The sequence below is a fragment of the Pangasianodon hypophthalmus genome, chromosome 1, assembly GCF_027358585.1.
Source record: "Pangasianodon hypophthalmus isolate fPanHyp1 chromosome 1, fPanHyp1.pri, whole genome shotgun sequence".
Classification (NCBI taxonomy): Eukaryota; Metazoa; Chordata; class Actinopteri; order Siluriformes; family Pangasiidae; genus Pangasianodon; species Pangasianodon hypophthalmus.
Genome location: NC_069710.1, coordinates 4,185,580 through 4,206,445, shown reverse-complemented (window position 1 = coordinate 4,206,445; position 20,866 = coordinate 4,185,580). Strand labels below are relative to the sequence as shown.

The window sequence follows — 20,866 nt, the reverse complement described above, 5'->3', positions numbered from 1 at the left end:
AAAAGCTGTTAAAATACATTTTCACAACTCAAAAGCTGCATATCATAAAGTTTTATCAAGTAGAAAATGATGCAAAGGGAAATCTGGAATCAGTCACTTTCGCATGTCGGAGGTTGGGTTGAGTTACGAGTACAATGGAGCATTATCACAAGAGTTAAGCTTATCTACTGGGATTCATTTTTATAATACCTATGTCAATCAGTTCTGTACATTATTTTAAACATATTACAATTTTAGGATGTATCCAGACAGAAGAAGCAGACATCTATTTCCTAATTGACCATTCTGGGAGTATTAATGCACCAGATTTTCAGGACATGAAAAAGTTTATTCTTGAGTTTCTGCTCCTGTTTACTATTGGACCAAAACAGGTCCGTGTGGGTGTGGTGAAATTTGCAAGTAACCCCACACTAGAGTTTGGACTGGATGAGTATAATGACAGAGCCTCTCTTGAAAGAGCGGTGGACAACATTCAGCAGATAGGTGGAGGCACAGAGACGGGACAGGCTCTCTCTTCCATGAGCCAACGCTTTAAGGAGGCTGAAAGGACTCGTGGCAATAAGGTTCAAGAGATTCTCATTGTCATTACTGATGGACAGTCTGACGATAAAGTTAAAGATCCAGCAGCACAGCTGAGAGCACAGGGGGTGATCATCTATGCCATTGGAGTGAAAAACGCAAATAAGCAGGAGCTCCTTGACATAGCAGCTGACCCAAAGAGGGTGTACTTTTGCACCAACTTTGATGCACTGAAACCCCTCAAGAATGAAATTGTTACTGATATATGTTCAGATAAAGGTAAGCTTGTCGAATGTGCATTTAATCATAATTTTTTAAACATTTAATTCAATAAATTCAGGGTTTCAATAAATGCATGCATACATGTATATATATATATATATAGTCACTGTCAACTTTAACAGCAGTTATTCGATCAGCCAATCAGCAGCACAATACAAAAACTTATGCATATACAAGTTGTTGGTGCCAGAGATTGAGTATTTCAGAAACTGCTGATCTCCTGGGAATTTCACACATGACAGTCTCTACAGGTGCGAGAAACAAAAAAAAACATTGAGTTAGTAACAGTTCTATGGGTGAAAATGCCATGTTGATAAGAGAGGTCAGATGAAAATGGCCAGATTGGTTCGAGCTGCCAGGAAGGATATAGTAACTCATACAATCACTCTTTACAAGCATGGTGACGAGAAAAGCATCTCAGCATGTACAAAATATCGAATATTTTATTCAAGCGGATGGGCTACAATAGCAGAAGATGACATCAGGTTCCACTCCTTTTAGCCAAGAGCAGGTGTCTGAGGCTATCATAGGCACAGACTCACTCAAAATGGACAGTTGAAGATTAGAAAAAAAATCACCTGGTCTTTTTCCAGTCTTCACCTGTCCAGTTTCTGTGAGTCTATGCCCATGATAGCCTCAGGTTCTTGTTCTTGGCTAAAAGGAGTGAGACCTGATGTGGTCTTCTACTGTTGTAGCCCATCCACCTCAAGGTTTGATGTGTTGTGCATTCTGAGATGCTTTTCTGCTCAGCACGCTTGTAAAGAGTGCTTATTTGAGTTACTATAGACTTCCTGTCAGCTCAGACCAGTCTGGCCATTCTCCTCTGATCTCTCTCAACAACAAGGTGTTTCAGCCTGCAGACCCACAGCACACATGTTTTTTGTTTTTCACACCATTCTGTGTAAACCCTAAAGACTGCTGGATGTGAAATTCCCAGGAAACCAGCAAGGAGTATTTCTGAAATACTCAATCTAGCTCATCTGGCACCAACATCCATGCCATGGTTGAAGTCCCCATTCTGATGTTGATGTGACCATTAACTGAAACTCTTGACCTGTATTTGCATGATTTTATGCATTGTGCTGCTGCCACATGATTGGCTGATTGGATAACTGCATAAATGTACAGCAAGTGTACAGTGGATACAGTGTTATTGAGAAAGTTAATTAAAAAATTTCACCATTTTGTGTGATGAAGGATTATGTTCAATATCATTTATTTCTCTATTTCATAGCCTGCAAGAACATGTTGGCAGATATCATCTTTTTGATTGATGGTTCAGGGAGCATTGACCCTAACGACTTCTCCAAGATGAAGAAATTCATGAGTACAATAGTATCCAACTCTACAGTTGGCAAGGATGGTGTACACTTCGGAGTAGTGCAGTTCAGCTCAAGCCCAAAGGTTGAATTTGCCCTCAACAAATTTTCTGACAAACTCCAAATGCAGCAGGCCGTTAATCAAATGCAGCAGCTGGGCGGTGGCACTATGACTGGGGCTGCACTCGGTATTTTATCAGGCTACTTTGATCCACCAGAAGGAGGTCGTCCCGGCACTCCACAGATCCTCATTGTGATCACGGATGGCGAATCTCAAGATGCCGTTGCTCAGCCTGCACGAACCCTCAGAGAAAAGGGCATTACAATATATTCTATAGGAGTACTTAATGCTAACAGCACACAACTGCGAGAGATCAGCGGAACTCAGGACAATGTTTATCTGGAAAGAGATTTCGATGCATTGGACTTCCTAGATAAAGATCTCTTGCTTAAGATCTGCACTTCTGTTGATGGTGAGCCATACTAATATAATTTCACATTCATCATTTTTCAGCTAAAGTGAAAGTAAGCAGCAATTTTGGTATGTGATAGTGACACACAATGAACCTTGTTTCACAACTTTTATTTAATTTGTTTTGGTTTGCTACTTAATTTGTGATAATGGAGACACTCTTAAGGGTTTCTTAAGAGTTCTTTAGATGATTAACAAGTCTAGCTTTATAAAAGTGCTGCTTCTGATTCTGCATAGGACCTACTGAAAGAGGGACAAACTGAAATAGGGTTCTAGATGGATCCGTTTTCTGAGAGTGTGTATATATTTCCTTTGCATATGGGAAGAACGTATACAGCCATAGGATGTGTGGTCCTCACCAACTTCTATAAACATACAAATAAACTCAGGAGCCAACAAAAACACAAGAGATTTTAATATGTAGTCATTTTTTTTCCCAAAATGTAAAAAACCGACATTCAGAAACCAAGTGGGAAAATATACCTTCGCCCTTCCTTCTTCCACAATCATTAAGAGAATAATTAGCAGCCAAGTGTTACTAAAGAAATGCACAACCTTAGTTAATCATCACGAAGTGTGACTACCTCTATAAAAGCAGAACCTTTGGCAGTTTGGTGTTCTGGAGCACTCAGGTGTGTTTCTACATTATGCCAATAAGAAAGGACATCAGCCATGAGCTCAGAGAAGCAGTTGTTGCTGTTCATCAGTCTGGGAATTGTTATAAGTCCATCTCCAAACAATTTGAAATTCATAATTCTAAAGTGAGAAGGATTGTTTACAAATGGAGAGCCTTCAAGACAGTTGCCAATCTTACCATGAGTGGGCATCCCAGCAAATTTAGTCCAAGGTCAGACTGTTTAATGTTCAGAGATATAAAGAAAAATGCAACAACATATAGCTGTTGCATTTTTGTTTATATCTCTGAACATTAAACAGAAGGCTCTCCATTTGTAAACAATCCTTCTCAAGTGACCTACAGGCCTCTGTAAGCATAATAAATGTTTATGTTCATGTCCGCACAATCAGAAAAAGCCTGAACAAGTATGGCTTTCAGGGAAGAGTGGCTAAGAAAAAATCCCTCCTTTCCAAAAAGAATATGGCAACATGACTTAGGTTTGCAAAATTGCATCTGAACAAACCACAAAAGTTCTGGAGCAATATCCTTGGGACTGAAGAGATGAAGGTGGAGATGCTTGGTCATCATGCACAGCACCATGTTTGGCGAAAACACAGCTTTTCACCACAAACACCTCATACCAACTATGAAGCATGGTGGTGGTGTTGTTGTGATGATTTGGGTTTGTTTTGCAGCCAAAGGACCCGGGAAACTTGCGGTCATTGAGACAAGGATGAACTCCACTTTAAAACAGAATATTCTTGAGATAAATGTGGGGCCATTTGTCCAGCAGCTTAAGCTGGGGCAAAATTACGTCATGCAACAGGACAATGATCCTAAGCACACCAGCAAATTGACAGCTGAATGGCTAAAGAAGAAAAAAATCAAGGTGTTGGAATGGCCAAGTCAAAGTCCAGACTTCAACTGCACTGAGTTTGTGTGGGAGGATCTTAAGAGATCTGTGCATAAATGAATTCCCTCAAACATCAATGAACTGAAGCAAAGATTTTGTTGTAAAGAAGAGTGGGCCAAAATTTCTCCAAAACGATGTGAGAAACTGATAAACTCATACAGAAACCTTTTACTTCAAGTTATTGTTTCTAAAGGTGGTTCTAGATGTTACTGAATTCTAGGGTTTCCATCTGGTTTCTGAAAGTTGGTTTACATTTTGAAAAAATAACTACATATTGAAATCTGTTGTGTTTTTTTGTTGTTGTTGTTGTTGTCATCTGAGGTTATTTGTATGTTTATAGATGTTCTTGAGGACCATACAATTGTTATTTCGGCCCTGATAAATAAATACATAGAATTGAAGAGGGGTGTACTTTCTTTTTCCCATGACTGTAGGCCATGGTAAACTAAAGGCAATTTATATTTATCCATCATCAATAGCCTTAATGATATTAAGGTTGACAATAGCTATTTAGCCACAGACAAAGAATATAGGACACTTTTATTCCCCTACTATTAAAAAACTGTGAAACAGCACATTTATGAGAAAAGCGAACATGCGATATTTTCTGCTTAGTGTTCTTCAGGCCTCTAATGCAATAGTTACCCTCCAGACAACAGCCTATTTATTACTTTCACTCTTATAAGTTTTATAAGCTTAATAATGTGTGGCTTTTTGTAAGAGGTGAGGATAAAAGATACTGACTTGGTGATTGTAACTATAGTCATTTTTTAACATTTTCCTTTCATTTGACTTTTTTCTAAATAATTAATATCGCATAGTTTTCTCTTTTTTATATATTTCTTGTAAACCATGATTTTTATTTATTTATTTATTTTTACCCTTTCTTTGTTGTCCACTTTATTAGGAACACCCGTACACCTACACGTTCATGCAGTTATTCAAACAGCCAATCATGTGGCAGCAGCACGATGCATGAAATCATGCAGATACAGTTCAAGAGCTTCAGTTAATGTTCAGATCAAACATCAGAATGAAGAAAAATGTGATCTCTGTGACTTTGATCGTGGCATGTTTGTTGGTGCCAGATGGGCTGGTTTGAGTATTTCCGAAACTGTTGATCTCCTGGGAATTTCACACACAACAGTGTCTAGAGTTTACACACAATGGATATTTGATGTGAGCATTAACTGAAGCTCTTGACCTGTATCTGCATGATTTTTGCATTGCTTGCTGTCACATGATTGGTTGATTAGATAACTGCATAAATCAGCAGGTGTACAGGTGTTCCTGTTAAAGTGACTGATGAGTGTGTATAGGTATACTGTATATAGAAAGGTAGCTAGAAATAGAAACCAAATGTGTTTATTGTATGGATAGAGAAATAAATTATATTGCTAAAAGTATGTGGACACCTGACTCTCACAGCCATGTGTGGACCTTCCCTAACTGTTGCCACAAAGTTAGAAGCACACGATTGTCTTCAATGTCTGTGCACATAGAAGGATCGATGAAGATATGGATTGCCCAGGTCGGTGTGGAAGAACTTGAGTGGCCTTCACATAATTCTCACACACTTCTCATGGGGGAACAAAATTGTTGTTTTCCTTCCATGCAAGTGCACACACACACACACACATATACACACACAGTCCACAGGTCCGTAATATTTTGTGCAGGAAAGCATAACCCAGACTTGTCAGGGAAGGGGCGAAACTGATAGAAGGGTCCTGTGTAGGCCAGTACCCACATTTCTCTCTACATATTTTAATCTGCTGCCACCATATTGGCTAAAAGGAGGTTCACAGTCTATGGAAACTATGATATCACTGAGCAAGAATTTGGCCATGATTTACAAAATGCTGTGCTGATAAAATTGATTCAGAGCATGAGGAAATAATCTCTGATGAGGAAATGTGAGGGAAAAAATGTGCAGCAAATGCCAAAACGGATACAGTCATGTAAAAAAAAAAAAAAAAGCCCAAAGAGCATAATCCTCGCGAGGGTATAATGGCATGTGGGCCTTCCCCAAACTATTGCTATAAGCACACAATTGTCTAGAATGTCTTTGTATGCTGTGGCATTTCTTTGGGTTGAACACTAACTGCGCCCCAGCCCTCCTCACCTGACATCAGTGTCTGACCTCACTAATTCTCTTGTGGCTAAATGGGCAAATCCCCACAGCCATGCTCCAAAATCTAGTGGAAAGCCTTTCCAGGAAAGTGGAGGTTAATTATAATAGCAAAGGAGGACTAAAACTGGAATGGGATATTCGAAAAGGGTGTGGCGGTCAGGTGTTCACAAAATTTTGGCCAAGTAGGGTATATGGGTAAATTCTGATCTGTAACATAAAGATTGTGAATTTATTCATAATGTGAAGTCATGAAAACAAATAAAATATCTGTGAGATGCATGCATGCTAGAAAGAGGTAATCAAATAGAATATATGGCTCCTACATCCATAATAGGAATTGAAACCCTTAAAATGCTCTAAAATGTGTGTTTTATAATGAAAATGAATGGCCTATTATAAATCAAGTAAGGTAATTATGGACAATAAAATACAATAAAATAAGTGTATCTCCAAGTTTTTAATGGAAGAGTAGTTAGTAAGTAGTGTCAAATGAAAATGTAGAGTAAAATATGGTTTAAATGTTTTGAGGTCATTTAGCCATAACAGCGTCAAACCGACCTGCAAACATCAATGATGTAACTGATTTGCGAACATAATAGGAGGGTTAATGGTAAAAGGTTTTGGAATGGGATATTCAACAGCCAGGTGTCCACATACTTTTGGCCCTGTAATGTATCTATACAGTTTTCTTTTTATATGGCAGATTATTTATATTATTTATATGCTTTAATTGTGCTGATTTTGCATGGTTCTTTTCTTTTAGATTGCCAGAAATCACAAGTAGCAGATGTTGTCTTCTTAGTGGATGGTTCAACCAGCATTGGCACCGAAGCCTTTAAGAGTATGCAGTTCTTCATGAACTCAGTGGTGAACACCACACAGGTTGGAAAAGACAGTGTCCGTTTTTGTACTATTCTTTACTCGAACACATCTGAGGCCCAATTTTCCCTTAATCGGTATGACAGTAAACAAGACGTGCGGGATGCTATAAATAATCTAAAGCATCCTGGTGGGAACACATACACAGCCCAGGCACTACATTACTCTCTGGACTACTTTAGTGACTCTCATGGGGGGAGAAGTGCAAAAGGCGTCCCACAGATGCTGTTTGTCATCACGGATGGTGAGGCCACAGACCGATATTATTTACCCAAACCTGCTGATGAGCTTCAAAAATATGGAGTTAGTGTTTATGGTATTGGAGTGGCCAATGCAGACGAAAGTGAGCTTCTAACCATTACCAAAGACAAAAACAAGGTTTTCATGGTTCAGGATTTTGAAGCTTTGAAGGCCCTCAAACAAAACATTTCCAGGGTGATCTGCAACAACACAAAACCAGGTAATTGCATGATATTAGCATATCAGCACTGAAAATTAAGACTTGAATTCAGTTTAGAGGTTCTATTTTAACTGTGTAAGGTAATGTAACTGAAATTGGACAATGCACATACTTTAGTAGCAACATCTAGCAGCAACTACTGCTTAAGTCTTAATGATTTCTTCTGGTTTTAAAACAAACAGAATATATCTTATATTTCTCCGAGGTGAAAGATTTCTAATTTTCTGTCATTTAGCGTTCGATATGTACAGTGAACATAAAAAGTCTACACACTCCTGTAAAAAATCGCAGGTCTTTGTGATGTAAATAAAGAAAACATTTCAGGGAGGCTACCAAGAGAACTGTGGCAGCATTAAGGATGCTGCAGGAATATCTGGCAAGTACAGGTCACTCCCTGTGACAACAGTCTCTCATATTCTTCACATGTCTGAGCTATGGGGTAGGGTTGCTAGACAGAAGCATTTTCTTACAAAAGAAAAAGTCTAAATCAACCCAAACCATGTGGCAAAATGTGTTTTGTTCTGCTGAGACCAAGGTAGAACTTTAGGGGCATAATTCAAAAAGTTATGTCTGGTACAAAAACAAGTCATCTTATCACCCAAAGCATGGTGGTATCAGCACCATGCTATACAGCTGCGTCTCTTCAGCTGGGGTCAAGATAGAGGGCATCTTGGAAAGCTCCATATACAAATGTATTTTGGCACAAAACCTTTAGACCTTTGTTAGACAGCTAAAGATAAAGATGAATTTCACCTTCCAGCATGATAATGATCTAAAGCACAAAGTCAATTCAACAAAGGAATGGCTTCAAAAGAAGAAGAAGATCTCAATCCGATTAATAGCCTGTGAAATGACTTAAAAATGGGTTTTGCTCAGGGGATCCCCTCACAATTTGATAGATCTGGAGCATTTTTACAAGGAAGAGTGGAATAAAATAGTCAGATCAAGATTAATTGGTAGACTCTTTCCCAAAAATACTGATTGCTGTATTGCAAGTAAAAGTTGCTTTAACAAAATTAGTTAAAGGGTGTGCAACCAGGTTCTTCTAAGCCTTTTTTTTCCCCTAAAATGCTTCTATTTTCATTTGAATTTTATTGCTTGCTGAAACACTTTAAAGGTGGAAAAAGATCTGACATGATTAATCTTGGTTTCATTTTGTGCATCACAAACACGTCCAAGTTTAAGAGGGGTGTGCAAACTTTTTATATCCACTGAATGTTCTGTCATATAGAGTACCATATTACAGTAACACATTACACAACCTCTGATTTCAATCTGACTTCACTGTTTTTCAGAGTGTCGGAAAGTGTCCGCTGATTTGGTCATTTTGATTGATGGGTCTACAAGTATTTCAGATGACTCATGGAAGACCATGATACATTTTATGCTCAGCCTCATTGACAATCTTCGCATCAAACGTGACCTCTTTAGAATCGGTGTAGCCCAGTTTAGTTCAAACTACAGAAAGGAATTTTACTTGAATGAATATGATAATGATGTGAATATAAAGAAGGCCATTGAGGCCATCAAACAAATGAAAGAAAGTACACTCATTGGTGCTGCTCTGAATCAAGTGCAAGAGTTCTTCCATGCCAGTAAAGGGAGCCGCATTCAAGATGGAATTTCACAGAACCTGCTGTTGATCACTGATGGAGCATCACAGGACAGCGTTAATGATCCAGCTGATAAATTGAGGGCCAAGGGCATTGAGATATTTGTGATTGGAATAGGTGACATCTCATATTCAGAGATCAATTACATTGCTGGGTCACCTGGCAGGGTTTATACTGTGAATAATTTTGACCACCTCAAATTAAATAGAACAACACAGGAGGTGATCAGTACCATTTGCGATCCAAAGGACGAACCGGGTGAGTACATAAGGCAAACATTTTTCAATATGCCTGAGTATGAAAGTACTTTAACATTTAGTATTTTAAAATAAACATTTAACATCCAGCACCATTTAACATACAGCCTCCAAATAACACAGTGTATGCTTCTTCTTACAGGTTGCACTGTAGATATTGGTATTGGATTTGATATCTCCCAAAGTGGTTCAAGCTCACAGGCAATCTTTAGTAGCCAATATAAGCTGTGGGCCTACCTGCCTGAGATTGTCAGATACATCTCCACTCTGCACAACTTGTGCTGTGTGCCCCAGCCACGTTCTCTGCCAACCAACATTGGTTTCCGTTTGGTTGCTAGCAATGGCAAAATATGGTATGACACTCGTTTTGAGAAGTACAATGAAGCCATAGTGACGAAGGTGATAGCTCAAATGACTGAAGGACTAGCCTTTAATACCCAACTCCTGCACTCTTTTGAGAATAAGTTTGGTGCCTCTGGAGCTGGTGTAAAGGTAAGCAGCATTATTTTATTAAGTGCATGTAAACTGTTTACTATGTAGGCTTTTGAGCTACACCCTTAACCTGATTAAAGACCAAATGCTTAAACTGCACTGGCTGATGTGCTCAGGTATTGATCATTTTCACTGATGGCCTGGATGCATCTGTCGATGACCTTATGGTTGCCTCAGAGAATCTCAGGAAAAGTGGTAAGGGGACATAATTTAGAAATGTTTTGGATTTGTGGTTTTATACATTATATATATATATATATATATATATATATATATATATATATATACTAAATAAATTGTTCAAAGGAGTGTCTGTACTATTTTTTTTAGAGAATATACATTACTATTTTTCCCTTTCTTATCAGTGACCTTAGAGATACATTAAAGACACATCAGTGTCTAAGACCATGAGTGTCAATTACTGAGCCACTAGTGTGTTTTTGCCTTTTGTATTTGTGTGACAGGAGTCCACGCGCTGATTCCAGTAGCTCTGGAAGGAGTCAAAAGCACCACAGACCTACAGAAGCTAGAGTTTGGACGAGGTTTTGGCTCCAATGAGCCTCTTATGATTGGCATGCAAAATGTGGGCAGTGTTCTGCAGAAGCAGATTGTAAGTGAATATATCTATCCAATGATAAATGCTGATGAATCAATTCACAAGATTGGGATCAAATTAGTTTAAGATTAGTCTTCTGAGTAACAAAATTGGCTGAAAATCAAAGACCAACAGAGTCAAACCAGTACCCTCATGTATTAAAAGCTTACAGTGGTGTAAATTTATTCCTAACTTTCTGGAATAAAAGGGTTGAATAAAAGGGTTTTATAATTCCATCATAATACATGATAAAGACTCTCTGTGTTATAACAATTAAGTAACTCGATTCAACTCTGAGGTATCTGCACCCTCTCATGGAACTTGTATAGCTTGTATAAATGGACAGCTTCATGTGAGTGTACAGTCTTTTGCTTTGCTAGGAGCATAGAAATGTCAGTGTACACAATGTTGGATTTAAGCAAATATAAGCATAAGTAGACTGTGTACAGCATTAATTTGTGTAAAAAGGTGTATATATCCCAAGGTCCCTTCTTTTGTAACTCTTTCTAGGATGCTGTGGCTTCAAGAGAGTGCTGTAATGTGATGTGTAAATGTACTGGTCATGAAGGGGTGCGAGGACCTCGAGGATCTCCAGGGACAAAGGTATCACATCATATCATATACGATCATATACTGTTTGATACAATGCATACTGTGTAAAAGCATTGTGACCTTTCATTAAATTCCATGTCTGTTACTTCTTAACAGGGCTCTCCTGGACGGAAAGGACATCCTGGATTTCCTGGAGAAGATGGAGCATTTGTAGGACTCTATTACTGATCTATCTTCTAATATGTATCTTCTGAACATTTCAAACTCACAGCAGTTCTTTAGCCTAAGTCACTGTTCATATGACTTAATATACATCCCAAAGCAGGCATCCTATTTATTTATTTTTCACACTGAAATCATTGTGGTGTTGCAGGGAGATAGGGGGCCGCCAGGTCTGAATGGAACCCAAGGACATCCAGGCTGCCAAGGGAGAAGAGGTCTAAAGGTAGCAGTGCTTCACCCCAGTACATGCTACATATTACAAATAAAACAAGCTCATATCTGCTTTTTACCTAAGAAATTCTTGTATTAATTTCTCCACAGGGTAGCAGTGGCCACAGTGGTGACACAGTAAGTACTGAAATATGCCACATATGAGTGTTGCCAATGATCTAACACGAAGGGTTTTGAAAACATAAAATTGTTTCTTTCTTAAGTTCTTACAGTTCTGACATGAAGCCTCAAATATAGACAGCTACAGTCACTATCACAACAATAATAATGAGGTGTGTGTGTAGTATCTCGCTGATATATGAAGAAAAGTGACATCAATGGTTTTGAACACCATTCACTATGAATTATCTAATATAAAAACAAATATTGATTTTAGCTGAATGAGAATTACTGAATAAAATCTATGTAATACACATGCAAATAACATACATATTTATTTGTATTCCATCTGTATTTCATTATGTACATTAGTTGGTTGTACTTACATTATAAGGAAGCAGAATATTACGACATATTTTCTGCTATATTTGACAGGGAATAGATGGAGAAAATGGTTTGGATGGAATAAATGGAGAACAGGTATGTAACACATTCCTTTTTATTCTTATTAAACATGAAACAACTGGCTAGTATATTTATATGATCAAATGTGCATGCAGTCATTTGTGGGATTCAGATGTTCTCTGTACTTTCTTTAGGGTGTGACTGGATCATCGGGATACCCAGGAGAGCCAGGCAATTCAGGCAGACAAGTAAAGGCTTTTGGCTCTGTATTTTTCACTGTGGAATATATTAGAATTTTAATGTACTCTACACAGTTCTTATCCACTACTCTGCTTTCTTTAATATGTTAATTTTTAAATGTAATACTTGAAAAGAGTTTAGTAGTTGAAACTTGTAAGCACATAAAGATACTATTTTGTGGTAAAGGGCAAGAAGGGTCTCCCAGGAATTCCAGGTGACCCAGGACAAAAAGGACTGAGAGGAGATCCGGTGAGTTTATTTTTATTTATTTTTTTGTATGTTTGTTTTACCTCTTGTTATGGAAGTCCAAATGAGACAAAATCACACCAGATGTGAAAGCAAGTGCACTGAGATCCTATTCTTCATGGCTGATGCACGCTTAGTGTGACCGGGCGGTATGACCCAAAGCAAGATCTGAATTAAAACATTACCTAAAGAAATAATTAGAAAAAAAACTGATTTCCGACTATGCCACTATGGGAATTTCACCCACTGAATTTAAGCCTAAGGCTACACCCAGGTTCCCCACCCAAAGGCAGAATAAAACATGAAGACACAGATATCTATTATCAAATACAAAAAAAAATTTACAGCACAATACAGTAACACAATATAGCCTTCACTTAAAAAGGTATGCACCTAAACATCACGTCTGAACACACATTACACTAAAGACAACTTCACAGAGCTGCGGCCTCAACTACGGGGCAGACTGGGCAAAGAGATAATTGTTCTCCCCATTCTCACCCCGCACTCACACATGTACCAGCAGAAAATCCCCGTGCACAATGCAAGGCACAGCATTTGGTGAAAAGACACCACCACCAAAAGGAGGAGGACAGCCACACTCCCTACTCCTATGGAGGCCTGCAGCTCCTAGAAGAAAATACACACTCACACACACACACACACACAAAATTAGCACACAAAATAGTAGCCCTGTTGCAGATAACAAATAAAAACAAGCCAAAAGGCTTCAAAGTTCCGCCAGGCTTCAATACACTTAACTACACACAAATTAAATTAACACAAACAATTCCAAACAAACAAATAAAGACAAAATAATAATGTTCCAAGTTGACCATACAAAGAAAGAAACAAAATTGAACTGCTGAACTGAATGACAGCTGATTGGGTCAAACAAATGAGAAAAACAAATCACAATTCTCAGATACACAAAGAAAAAAACAATATTAAAATATGAAACTGAATGATCAGCTGGTGTATTAAATACAAAAAAAACAAACAGTTAACAAACACAAAAAAAAAGAAAGGAAAATATCCACAGAGGGGGCTAACACACAGGAACAAACACATGATGTGCTCCATGCAGACCATTAGGAGCAAAGCAATGGTAATGCCAGTGCAAAGAACCGGCACTTCGCCTATTAAAATGGCTGTGGGACTCTGGATATACCAGGATACTCAATTACTCGACCTACATTCAACAGTCACCGTCCATATGCATAACTGATGGTGCTAAGCTAATGAAAGGCAGATGCATATCAGTCGAATCCAGATGCAATAAGATGAAGATAAACGGGCAGTAATGTTATCACCCACTTTTCAAACAATGAAGCCAACTCGGAAGAGCAGACAACAAAAAGTGCCAGAACAGTCACAGCAGCTTCCAACCACAGGCCAGGAAACAGGGCAATATCCCTGGTTGCTGATATCCAGTTGTCAATTAATGATGTCACGGGTGTCACAGTAACAACTATCCCTGCAACAACTTGGGCCCATCATGCCACATTAGGAAAAAAGTTCTTCAAGGTTTCACTGAGTAATTAAGACTTCTTAGCTTTGAAAAAATGGTTGCATCCTCTCTGCTGTAGTGTTCTATATAGAAGCTTTAAGAATTTCCTGAGAGGGACAAATGAGGAAATCTCATAAGCATAACCCTTAAGAGTGTAGATGAGGTGGTTCTTGGTCTTGATGTTAGATTACAGTAGTCATAGTACAGTAGAGGAACTGGCTACAGCACAAGCAATGGGTTAAACTACTACTAACCCCAGAGAGACCCTATAATTCTGCACTAGTGAAACATGAAATGCTCATAATTTTATATTGTCTATCTGTACAAATTGTTTAAGTTTTTGTATCTGTAGTCTTTTACAGATACTTTGAATATTAGTTCTATCAGTTAATTGCTTAAATCCGAAAGGGTGTGTTTTACAAGTGAAGAAGAGGCATATAAACATTTCCTTATACTGTATGTCATGTGTTCTTATAGTTCAATCTCAATCCTATGTGCAAAAAGTTTCAAAATATATATATGAATATAAAATCTATTCTGCGTTAATTTACTGATTTCCAGAAGAGCTTTAAATAAACTGTTTTAAAGGGTTATTTGGCATATTTCTGGAGCCCTCATCATCTTGATTTTTCAGGTATTATTCAGTCTTCCGAGTTTTTCTTAGTTCAGTGTCTCAGGATCTGTTACCAAATACGTTCCAGATTTAAATGTTCACTATAAAGTTATTAATTTAAGCATGACACATAATATATTTGAATTGAAATAATTTTCTGTCATCTTCTGCTCCTTTATGAAGGGTGAGCCAGGCATTGACAACAATTTCCCTGGTCCTAAGGGTGAGATTGGAAACCCAGGCCCAGAGGTATATCTGTGTTCCTCTAAAGAATGCTATTTATTGTGGGGATCATTTCCCTAACTATAAGGCCTATCACTAACATTTCAATGCTGCTAATGTTATATGGAATGCTAAAATGTAATATGTGCATAGTTGTGTCATCTATATCAAATTCAGGAGTTGAAGCCAGTGCAGTGAGCATCAAGGCACAGTAAACTCTGTCCTTCTCTCTGCTTCAATCACAGGGAGAGCCAGGGCCAGATGGAAGCCCAGGAAGGCCTGGAGACAATGGCAATGCTGTAGGTCTCCTCAGGCTTTACAATACACATGTTGTAATGAGTTTCAAATGAGTAACCTTTATTTATTTGTTTGTTTGCTCATTCTTTCTTTCACAGGGTCTAAAGGGAAGACGAGGCCCTGCAGGTCTAAATGTACGTCTTACTTAGCACTAATAACAAAATGAGTCCAAACAGTAGGATATGGCTCATTTGCTAAATGTAACAACAGTTTTGAAGTGAAATATTACTGGTAAGTTGGATATCTTTCCTATCTCTTTCCTTTAGGGTGCTCCAGGACCTCCAGGAGAACCAGGATTAAGAGGAAGCCCTGGAGCTTCAGGGCCACAGGTCATTAAGAGCCTTAACAAGATGGAAGCAATAAAGAAAAATATCACTTTAGGGCACTGTACTGAAGTGCCATGTGCAAAAGAAGATCATAGATCAGAAAGACTTGACAGATGAAGCTTTATGAGGTTATTTCAGATATAGCCTTTTATAGCTTCACATCAGTTTAAGATATTAATTTCTGAGAATGTGAGATTTTCCTCCTCTGGCCAGTACTCTGCACCACTATTAATGTCACTCAGCTACTGTTTATCAGGGATAGATGTTACATTATCAGTTAAACACAATGGTTGCTGGTGATAAGCAGTGACTGATGATTATAGTACTAGGTCATAAAGTCAGAAAGACACCCTAATAAATGTTCAGGGGAGAGAATTTGTTTATAGAGGCATTTGAAATGTCTTAATTGATTGCAGTATAGATGGGACAAGGTCTATAAGGTCGGTGACCCTCACGAATACACTTGGCATTTAAATCCAAAACCTGTAGTTCTATTAATATTTTAAAAAACTTTTCTCTATTTAGATTGACTGCTTAGAGGATTTATCTTTCTGTTTCTGTCCAGGGGCCAGTGGGTCCTATTGGTGGTAAAGGAGATCGAGGGATACCTGGATTTCCCGGACCTCACGTATGCTTCCAGATTAAATCTTCTCAGTCCACTGCAATAAATAAATGTATTCAGTGCTGTTTGTTTTTTAACAATGGTAATGACTTTGCATTAGGGATCACCAGGCACACAAGGAAATCCTGGCTCTAGAGGAAGTGTAGGACCCAGGGGACAAAAGGTAATTTTTTTTATATGTAATACTGTATACATGTAATACATGTATACTGATGTACAGCATTTTATACACCGATCAGCCATAACTTTAAACCCACTGACAGGTGAAGTGAATAACACTGATTACCTTGTTACAATGGCACCTGTCAAGGGGTGGGATATATTAGGCAGCAAGTGAAAAGTCAGTTGTTGAAGTTGATGTGTTGGAAGCAGGAAAAATGGGCTAGCGTAAGGATCTAAGCAACTTTGACAAGGGCCAAACTGTCATGGCTAAACGACTGGGTCAGAGCATCTCCAAAACAGCAGGTCTTATGGGGTGTTCCCAGTATGCAGTGGTTAGTACCTACCAAAAGTGGTCCAAGGGAGGACAACCGGTGGACCAGCGAAGGGGTCATGGGCACCCAAGGCTCAGTGATGCGTGTAGGGAGCGAAGGCTAGCCCGTCTGGTCCGATCCCACAGAAGAGCTACTGTAGCATAAATTGCTGAAAAAGTTAATGCTGGCTATGATAGAAAGGTGTCAGAACATACAGTGCATCACAGCTTGCTGCGTATGGGTCGCTGCGTAGCCGCAGACCGGTCAGAGTGCCCATGCTGACCCCTGTCCACCACCAAAAGCGCCTACAACGGGCACATGAGCATCAGACCTGGACCATGGAGCAATGGAAGAAGGTGGCCTGGTCTGATGAATCACATTTTCTTTTAAATTATGTGGACGGCTGGGTGCATGTGTGTCACTTACACTTTGGAGAAGAGATGGCACCCGGATGCACTATGGGAAGAAGGCAAGCCGGTGGAGGCAGTGTGATGCTCTGGGCAATGTTCTGCTGGGAAACCATGGGTCCTGGCATTCATGTGGATGTTACTTTGACACATACCACCTACCTAAACATTGTTCCAAAGTACACCAAGTACACTTCTTCATGGCAAAGGTATTCCCTAATGGCAGTGGTCTCTTCCAGCAGGATAATGCGCCCTGCCACACTGCAGAAATTGTACAGGAATGTTTGAGGAACATGACAAAGAGTTCAATGTGTTGACATGGCCTCCAAATTCCCCAAATCTCAATCCGATCAAGCATCTGTGGGATGTGCTGGACAAACAAGTCTGACCCATGTAGGCACCACTTCACAATTTACAGGACTTAAAGGATCTGCTGCTAGTGTCTTGGTGCCAGATACGGGTCAGAGCTGTCTTGGTGGCACAAGGGGGACCTACACAATATTAGGCAGGTGGTTTTAATGTTATGGCTGATATATATATGAATCTATGTACAAGTCCATGTTCTTGTGCAGGGTCAGCCAGGCGAACCTGGAAATAAAGGAGCGGATGGGCCAAAGGGGCACAGGGGCCCTCCGGTAAGTGTGAGGTGCAATTTATATGATTCTTTGGCAGTGGCTGACAAAAGACATATCAAACTATGTTTCACTGTTAGTTCTCACTCTACCTCTACAACAGGGAAATGACGGTACAGATGGATATGGGAAACAAGGACCTAAAGGACAGAAGGTTGTGCTATAGTCCACATAGTATTCTTTATCAGTAAAACTAGAAATTGGTTTCTTTATGGTACAGCTTGAATTTTTAAACAAAATACTACAATTTCTACCTGCTCACAGGGAGATCCTGGTTTTCCAGGATATCCTGGACAACCGGTAAGTTTTCTTTTAAAATTCCTTTATATAGAGTTATACTGAATTTGTTACAGGTTTCTAAACCATTTTATCAGAGGCAATTTTAGAAATGTGCAAAGATGATATGCATCACCAGTACAGACAGAGTAAGCTAATCACGTTATATATTCTAGAGTTCATGTTGCTTACTGTTCCTTTGTATTACAATGTTTTACCACTAATCCCACTAATATTTTTTTTTAAGTACAGCACTGTAAAATTATTCACAAAGTCTTTTTCAATCTTCAGTGTCATAGTCAGATAAAGAGGTCAAGAGAGGTCAATGCACTGTCAGATAATAATTAAAAATAGGCAAGTATAGGATAAGTAATTTCAAGAACTATATCAATAAATATAAGAATAACTATCAAGTAATAATTGATCATTGTTTTTTCTAGTGCAGACATGGCAGATTATGCACTATTTACTTTAACACGGAAATGTCTAATTCAACACAAATATTTAGATCATGGAGAAGGAGTCCTCTTCTTATACTTTATCTTAATTTAGAAAATTATTTATCTTGGGTGCGCATAATAGAATTATAATCTCCATCTACATATTTAAAGTTCATGTCTAGGCTATGATAATGTAACTGAAAATGTAATACACATTCAGAAATTCCTTTATTTGACATGGCTTACATCAGCAGTTTATTAGTTTTTGGATTTTACTTGTCCAGATTTTACACAGCCAGTGCTGTTGTTAAAATTCAGTTTCACGTTTTATTCAGGCCTATATTTTTTGGCCATTGGAAGTCTGTGCATTAGATCCCTTGTTTTTTTTTGTTTTTTTTTTAAATATGGAGGCACTAGACAGGTCTTCCCTGTGTTCCCCTATCTATTAGTTCTAATGAATTTGAATTCTTTGCCTAATACAAACTCCAAGGCACTAACACAGGCGTTCCATTACAGGGAAATAGACATTTGTAAAAATTGGCATTTGTTTACGGCATATGGCTGTGCAAATAATATAAAATGACAAAATTCACAAAATTTTCTCAATGGTAGCCTACTCTTAGTTGCTTAGTATGAGGACGTGTTTTTGACAGAGACTGCAAAACATTGCTATATGATGCTTTGGATAAGGGTGTCTTCTAAATGCTGTAAACAATAAAAATAAGTAATCTGAACTGGACAATTTATTATGTATTTAAAAGTGCAGTAATCCATGCAAATGATATGATTTGAAGTTGATCAAGTCGAGGTTTACACTGGTTAGTCTTATGTGTAAACTGACACTTTTTTTTTAATTACAGGATATTAAATTCAGGATATATACTTGTACAGTACAAATGATGAATGGAATAAATCCATTCATATCCAGCTTGAAAAATGAGGCCCAATGTTTGGATTTGTAGTTAGATTGAAACATTTTGTTAGAGACTGTAATGGAATTTGAGAAATATTTGGATGTTCTTCAAGGCTAGGCCCAAAGGCCCACATATCAGGTATTCATGAAAACCTTCCTTTAGGCTTTCAAAATACACACCTCTTGCACATTATTCTTACTCTGCCACATCTGAGATTCAGAACAAACACCCTCTGTAACCCCATGGACCAGCATACCTTTTCTATTTACTGCTTTAAAAGATAAACCTTAGACAAATTTTTATTATCAGTGTATGGGATTCTTGTTGTAGAGAAATCTTTTTAGAAACTTTCTATTAAATCTGTCTTGGGCATTTAACAGAAGAGGTCAGATATCCCATTAGAATTCTGGAGATTTTGTCCTCTGTTGGCAGGGAGTGGTAGTGTCCTGAGTTGGTATTAAGAATCTAATGCTCTGTATGAACTTATTATTTATTATTATGTGTCTGGTATAAAGCAACATTAAAGGTTATATTATCTATTTTTTATTTAATAACAACAGTATCATTATTATTTATTTTACCTCGTATTTTGCGCATGTAGTAACATGCATTATGCATTGCTTGTTTAGGTATCTTTACTATATTGATGGTGTTCTAATTTGGATGCTCTCTTATGTTGAGTAATTTCATTAAAATAAAATGAAAAAAAAAAAAAAACGTCCAGGTGTATCAAAATACCTTATAAATTCACAATGTAAAAGCATGTCCAAGTCAAATTAATAGATATGATGTTCCAATATGTAGGATACTATTTCCTAATACAGTAAAAGATATAGACTTCTCTGTGACTGATTTTAGAGATAACTGGGGGCAATGGATATTTTGAACCCTGTTCTAAGGTAGTACAGTGACACTATCAATAATTATCTTGTATTTTTATGCTCAGGGTGACACTGGGGATCCTGGGGGAAAGGGAGGGAATGGTCCTAAAGGCCAAAGAGGAAGAGCGGTAAGAATAGTTGTCATTAATGATCTGTAACTAATCATAGTTCCATTCTCTGACTGGGTAGTTTGCTCAAAGTTGGCCTTATGTATTACAGGGAAATGCAGGCAGGTCAGGAACACCGGGTAATCCTGGTGATAACGGACTACCTGGACCTAAGGTTTGCAAGCTTTAATAACATTATTCATTACATTTGAAAATTTATGAATAATTCGATTAGTATTCCTTGTATCTTTACTAAAAGGGCCATAAAGGACCACCAGGAACCAGAGCAATGCCTGTAAGTCTGGTTTTTTTTTTTTTTTTTTTTTTTTTTTTTGCTTTTCAGGGCTCACTGATCAGTTCCTTTCTGCCATCTATAACTATTGCCTTGTATTCTTTTAGACTTGTCAACTGATCAGCTACGTACGAGACAACTGTGGTAAAGTTTCATAATACCGTACATTGGTTCACTGTATTCCTAAGATTATTATTACATTTTTATATTATATTCTTTTAACTTTAATTTACCATGTTTTACTCCCACAGTCTGCTGTAAAGGTAGGTCTCTTACTTTCTTTGATATGCAACACACCATTAATAAGG

At 38.1% G+C, this 20,866-nt stretch overlaps 1 protein-coding gene across 1 annotated transcript in view; it reads left to right on the top strand.

Moving 5' to 3' along the window:
- The window catches only part of LOC113526515 (collagen alpha-6(VI) chain), a 44,728-nt gene that overhangs the window by 12,339 nt on the left and 11,523 nt on the right, over positions 1-20,866 (top strand). Inside the window, exons 6-33 of the mRNA XM_026913615.3 lie at positions 238-798; positions 2,036-2,593; positions 7,019-7,594; positions 8,890-9,465; positions 9,607-9,956; positions 10,073-10,151; positions 10,421-10,566; positions 11,062-11,154; positions 11,260-11,313; positions 11,477-11,548; positions 11,647-11,673; positions 12,091-12,135; positions 12,255-12,308; positions 12,487-12,549; positions 14,853-14,918; positions 15,137-15,190; positions 15,287-15,322; positions 15,455-15,517; positions 16,080-16,142; positions 16,237-16,299; positions 17,589-17,651; positions 17,752-17,802; positions 17,913-17,948; positions 20,225-20,287; positions 20,379-20,441; positions 20,526-20,561; positions 20,666-20,702; positions 20,810-20,821. Of these exons, the coding sequence (XP_026769416.3) occupies positions 238-798; positions 2,036-2,593; positions 7,019-7,594; positions 8,890-9,465; positions 9,607-9,956; positions 10,073-10,151; positions 10,421-10,566; positions 11,062-11,154; positions 11,260-11,313; positions 11,477-11,548; positions 11,647-11,673; positions 12,091-12,135; positions 12,255-12,308; positions 12,487-12,549; positions 14,853-14,918; positions 15,137-15,190; positions 15,287-15,322; positions 15,455-15,517; positions 16,080-16,142; positions 16,237-16,299; positions 17,589-17,651; positions 17,752-17,802; positions 17,913-17,948; positions 20,225-20,287; positions 20,379-20,441; positions 20,526-20,561; positions 20,666-20,702; positions 20,810-20,821 (3,960 nt within the window). The remainder of the gene's footprint in view (positions 1-237; positions 799-2,035; positions 2,594-7,018; positions 7,595-8,889; positions 9,466-9,606; positions 9,957-10,072; positions 10,152-10,420; positions 10,567-11,061; positions 11,155-11,259; positions 11,314-11,476; positions 11,549-11,646; positions 11,674-12,090; positions 12,136-12,254; positions 12,309-12,486; positions 12,550-14,852; positions 14,919-15,136; positions 15,191-15,286; positions 15,323-15,454; positions 15,518-16,079; positions 16,143-16,236; positions 16,300-17,588; positions 17,652-17,751; positions 17,803-17,912; positions 17,949-20,224; positions 20,288-20,378; positions 20,442-20,525; positions 20,562-20,665; positions 20,703-20,809; positions 20,822-20,866) is intronic.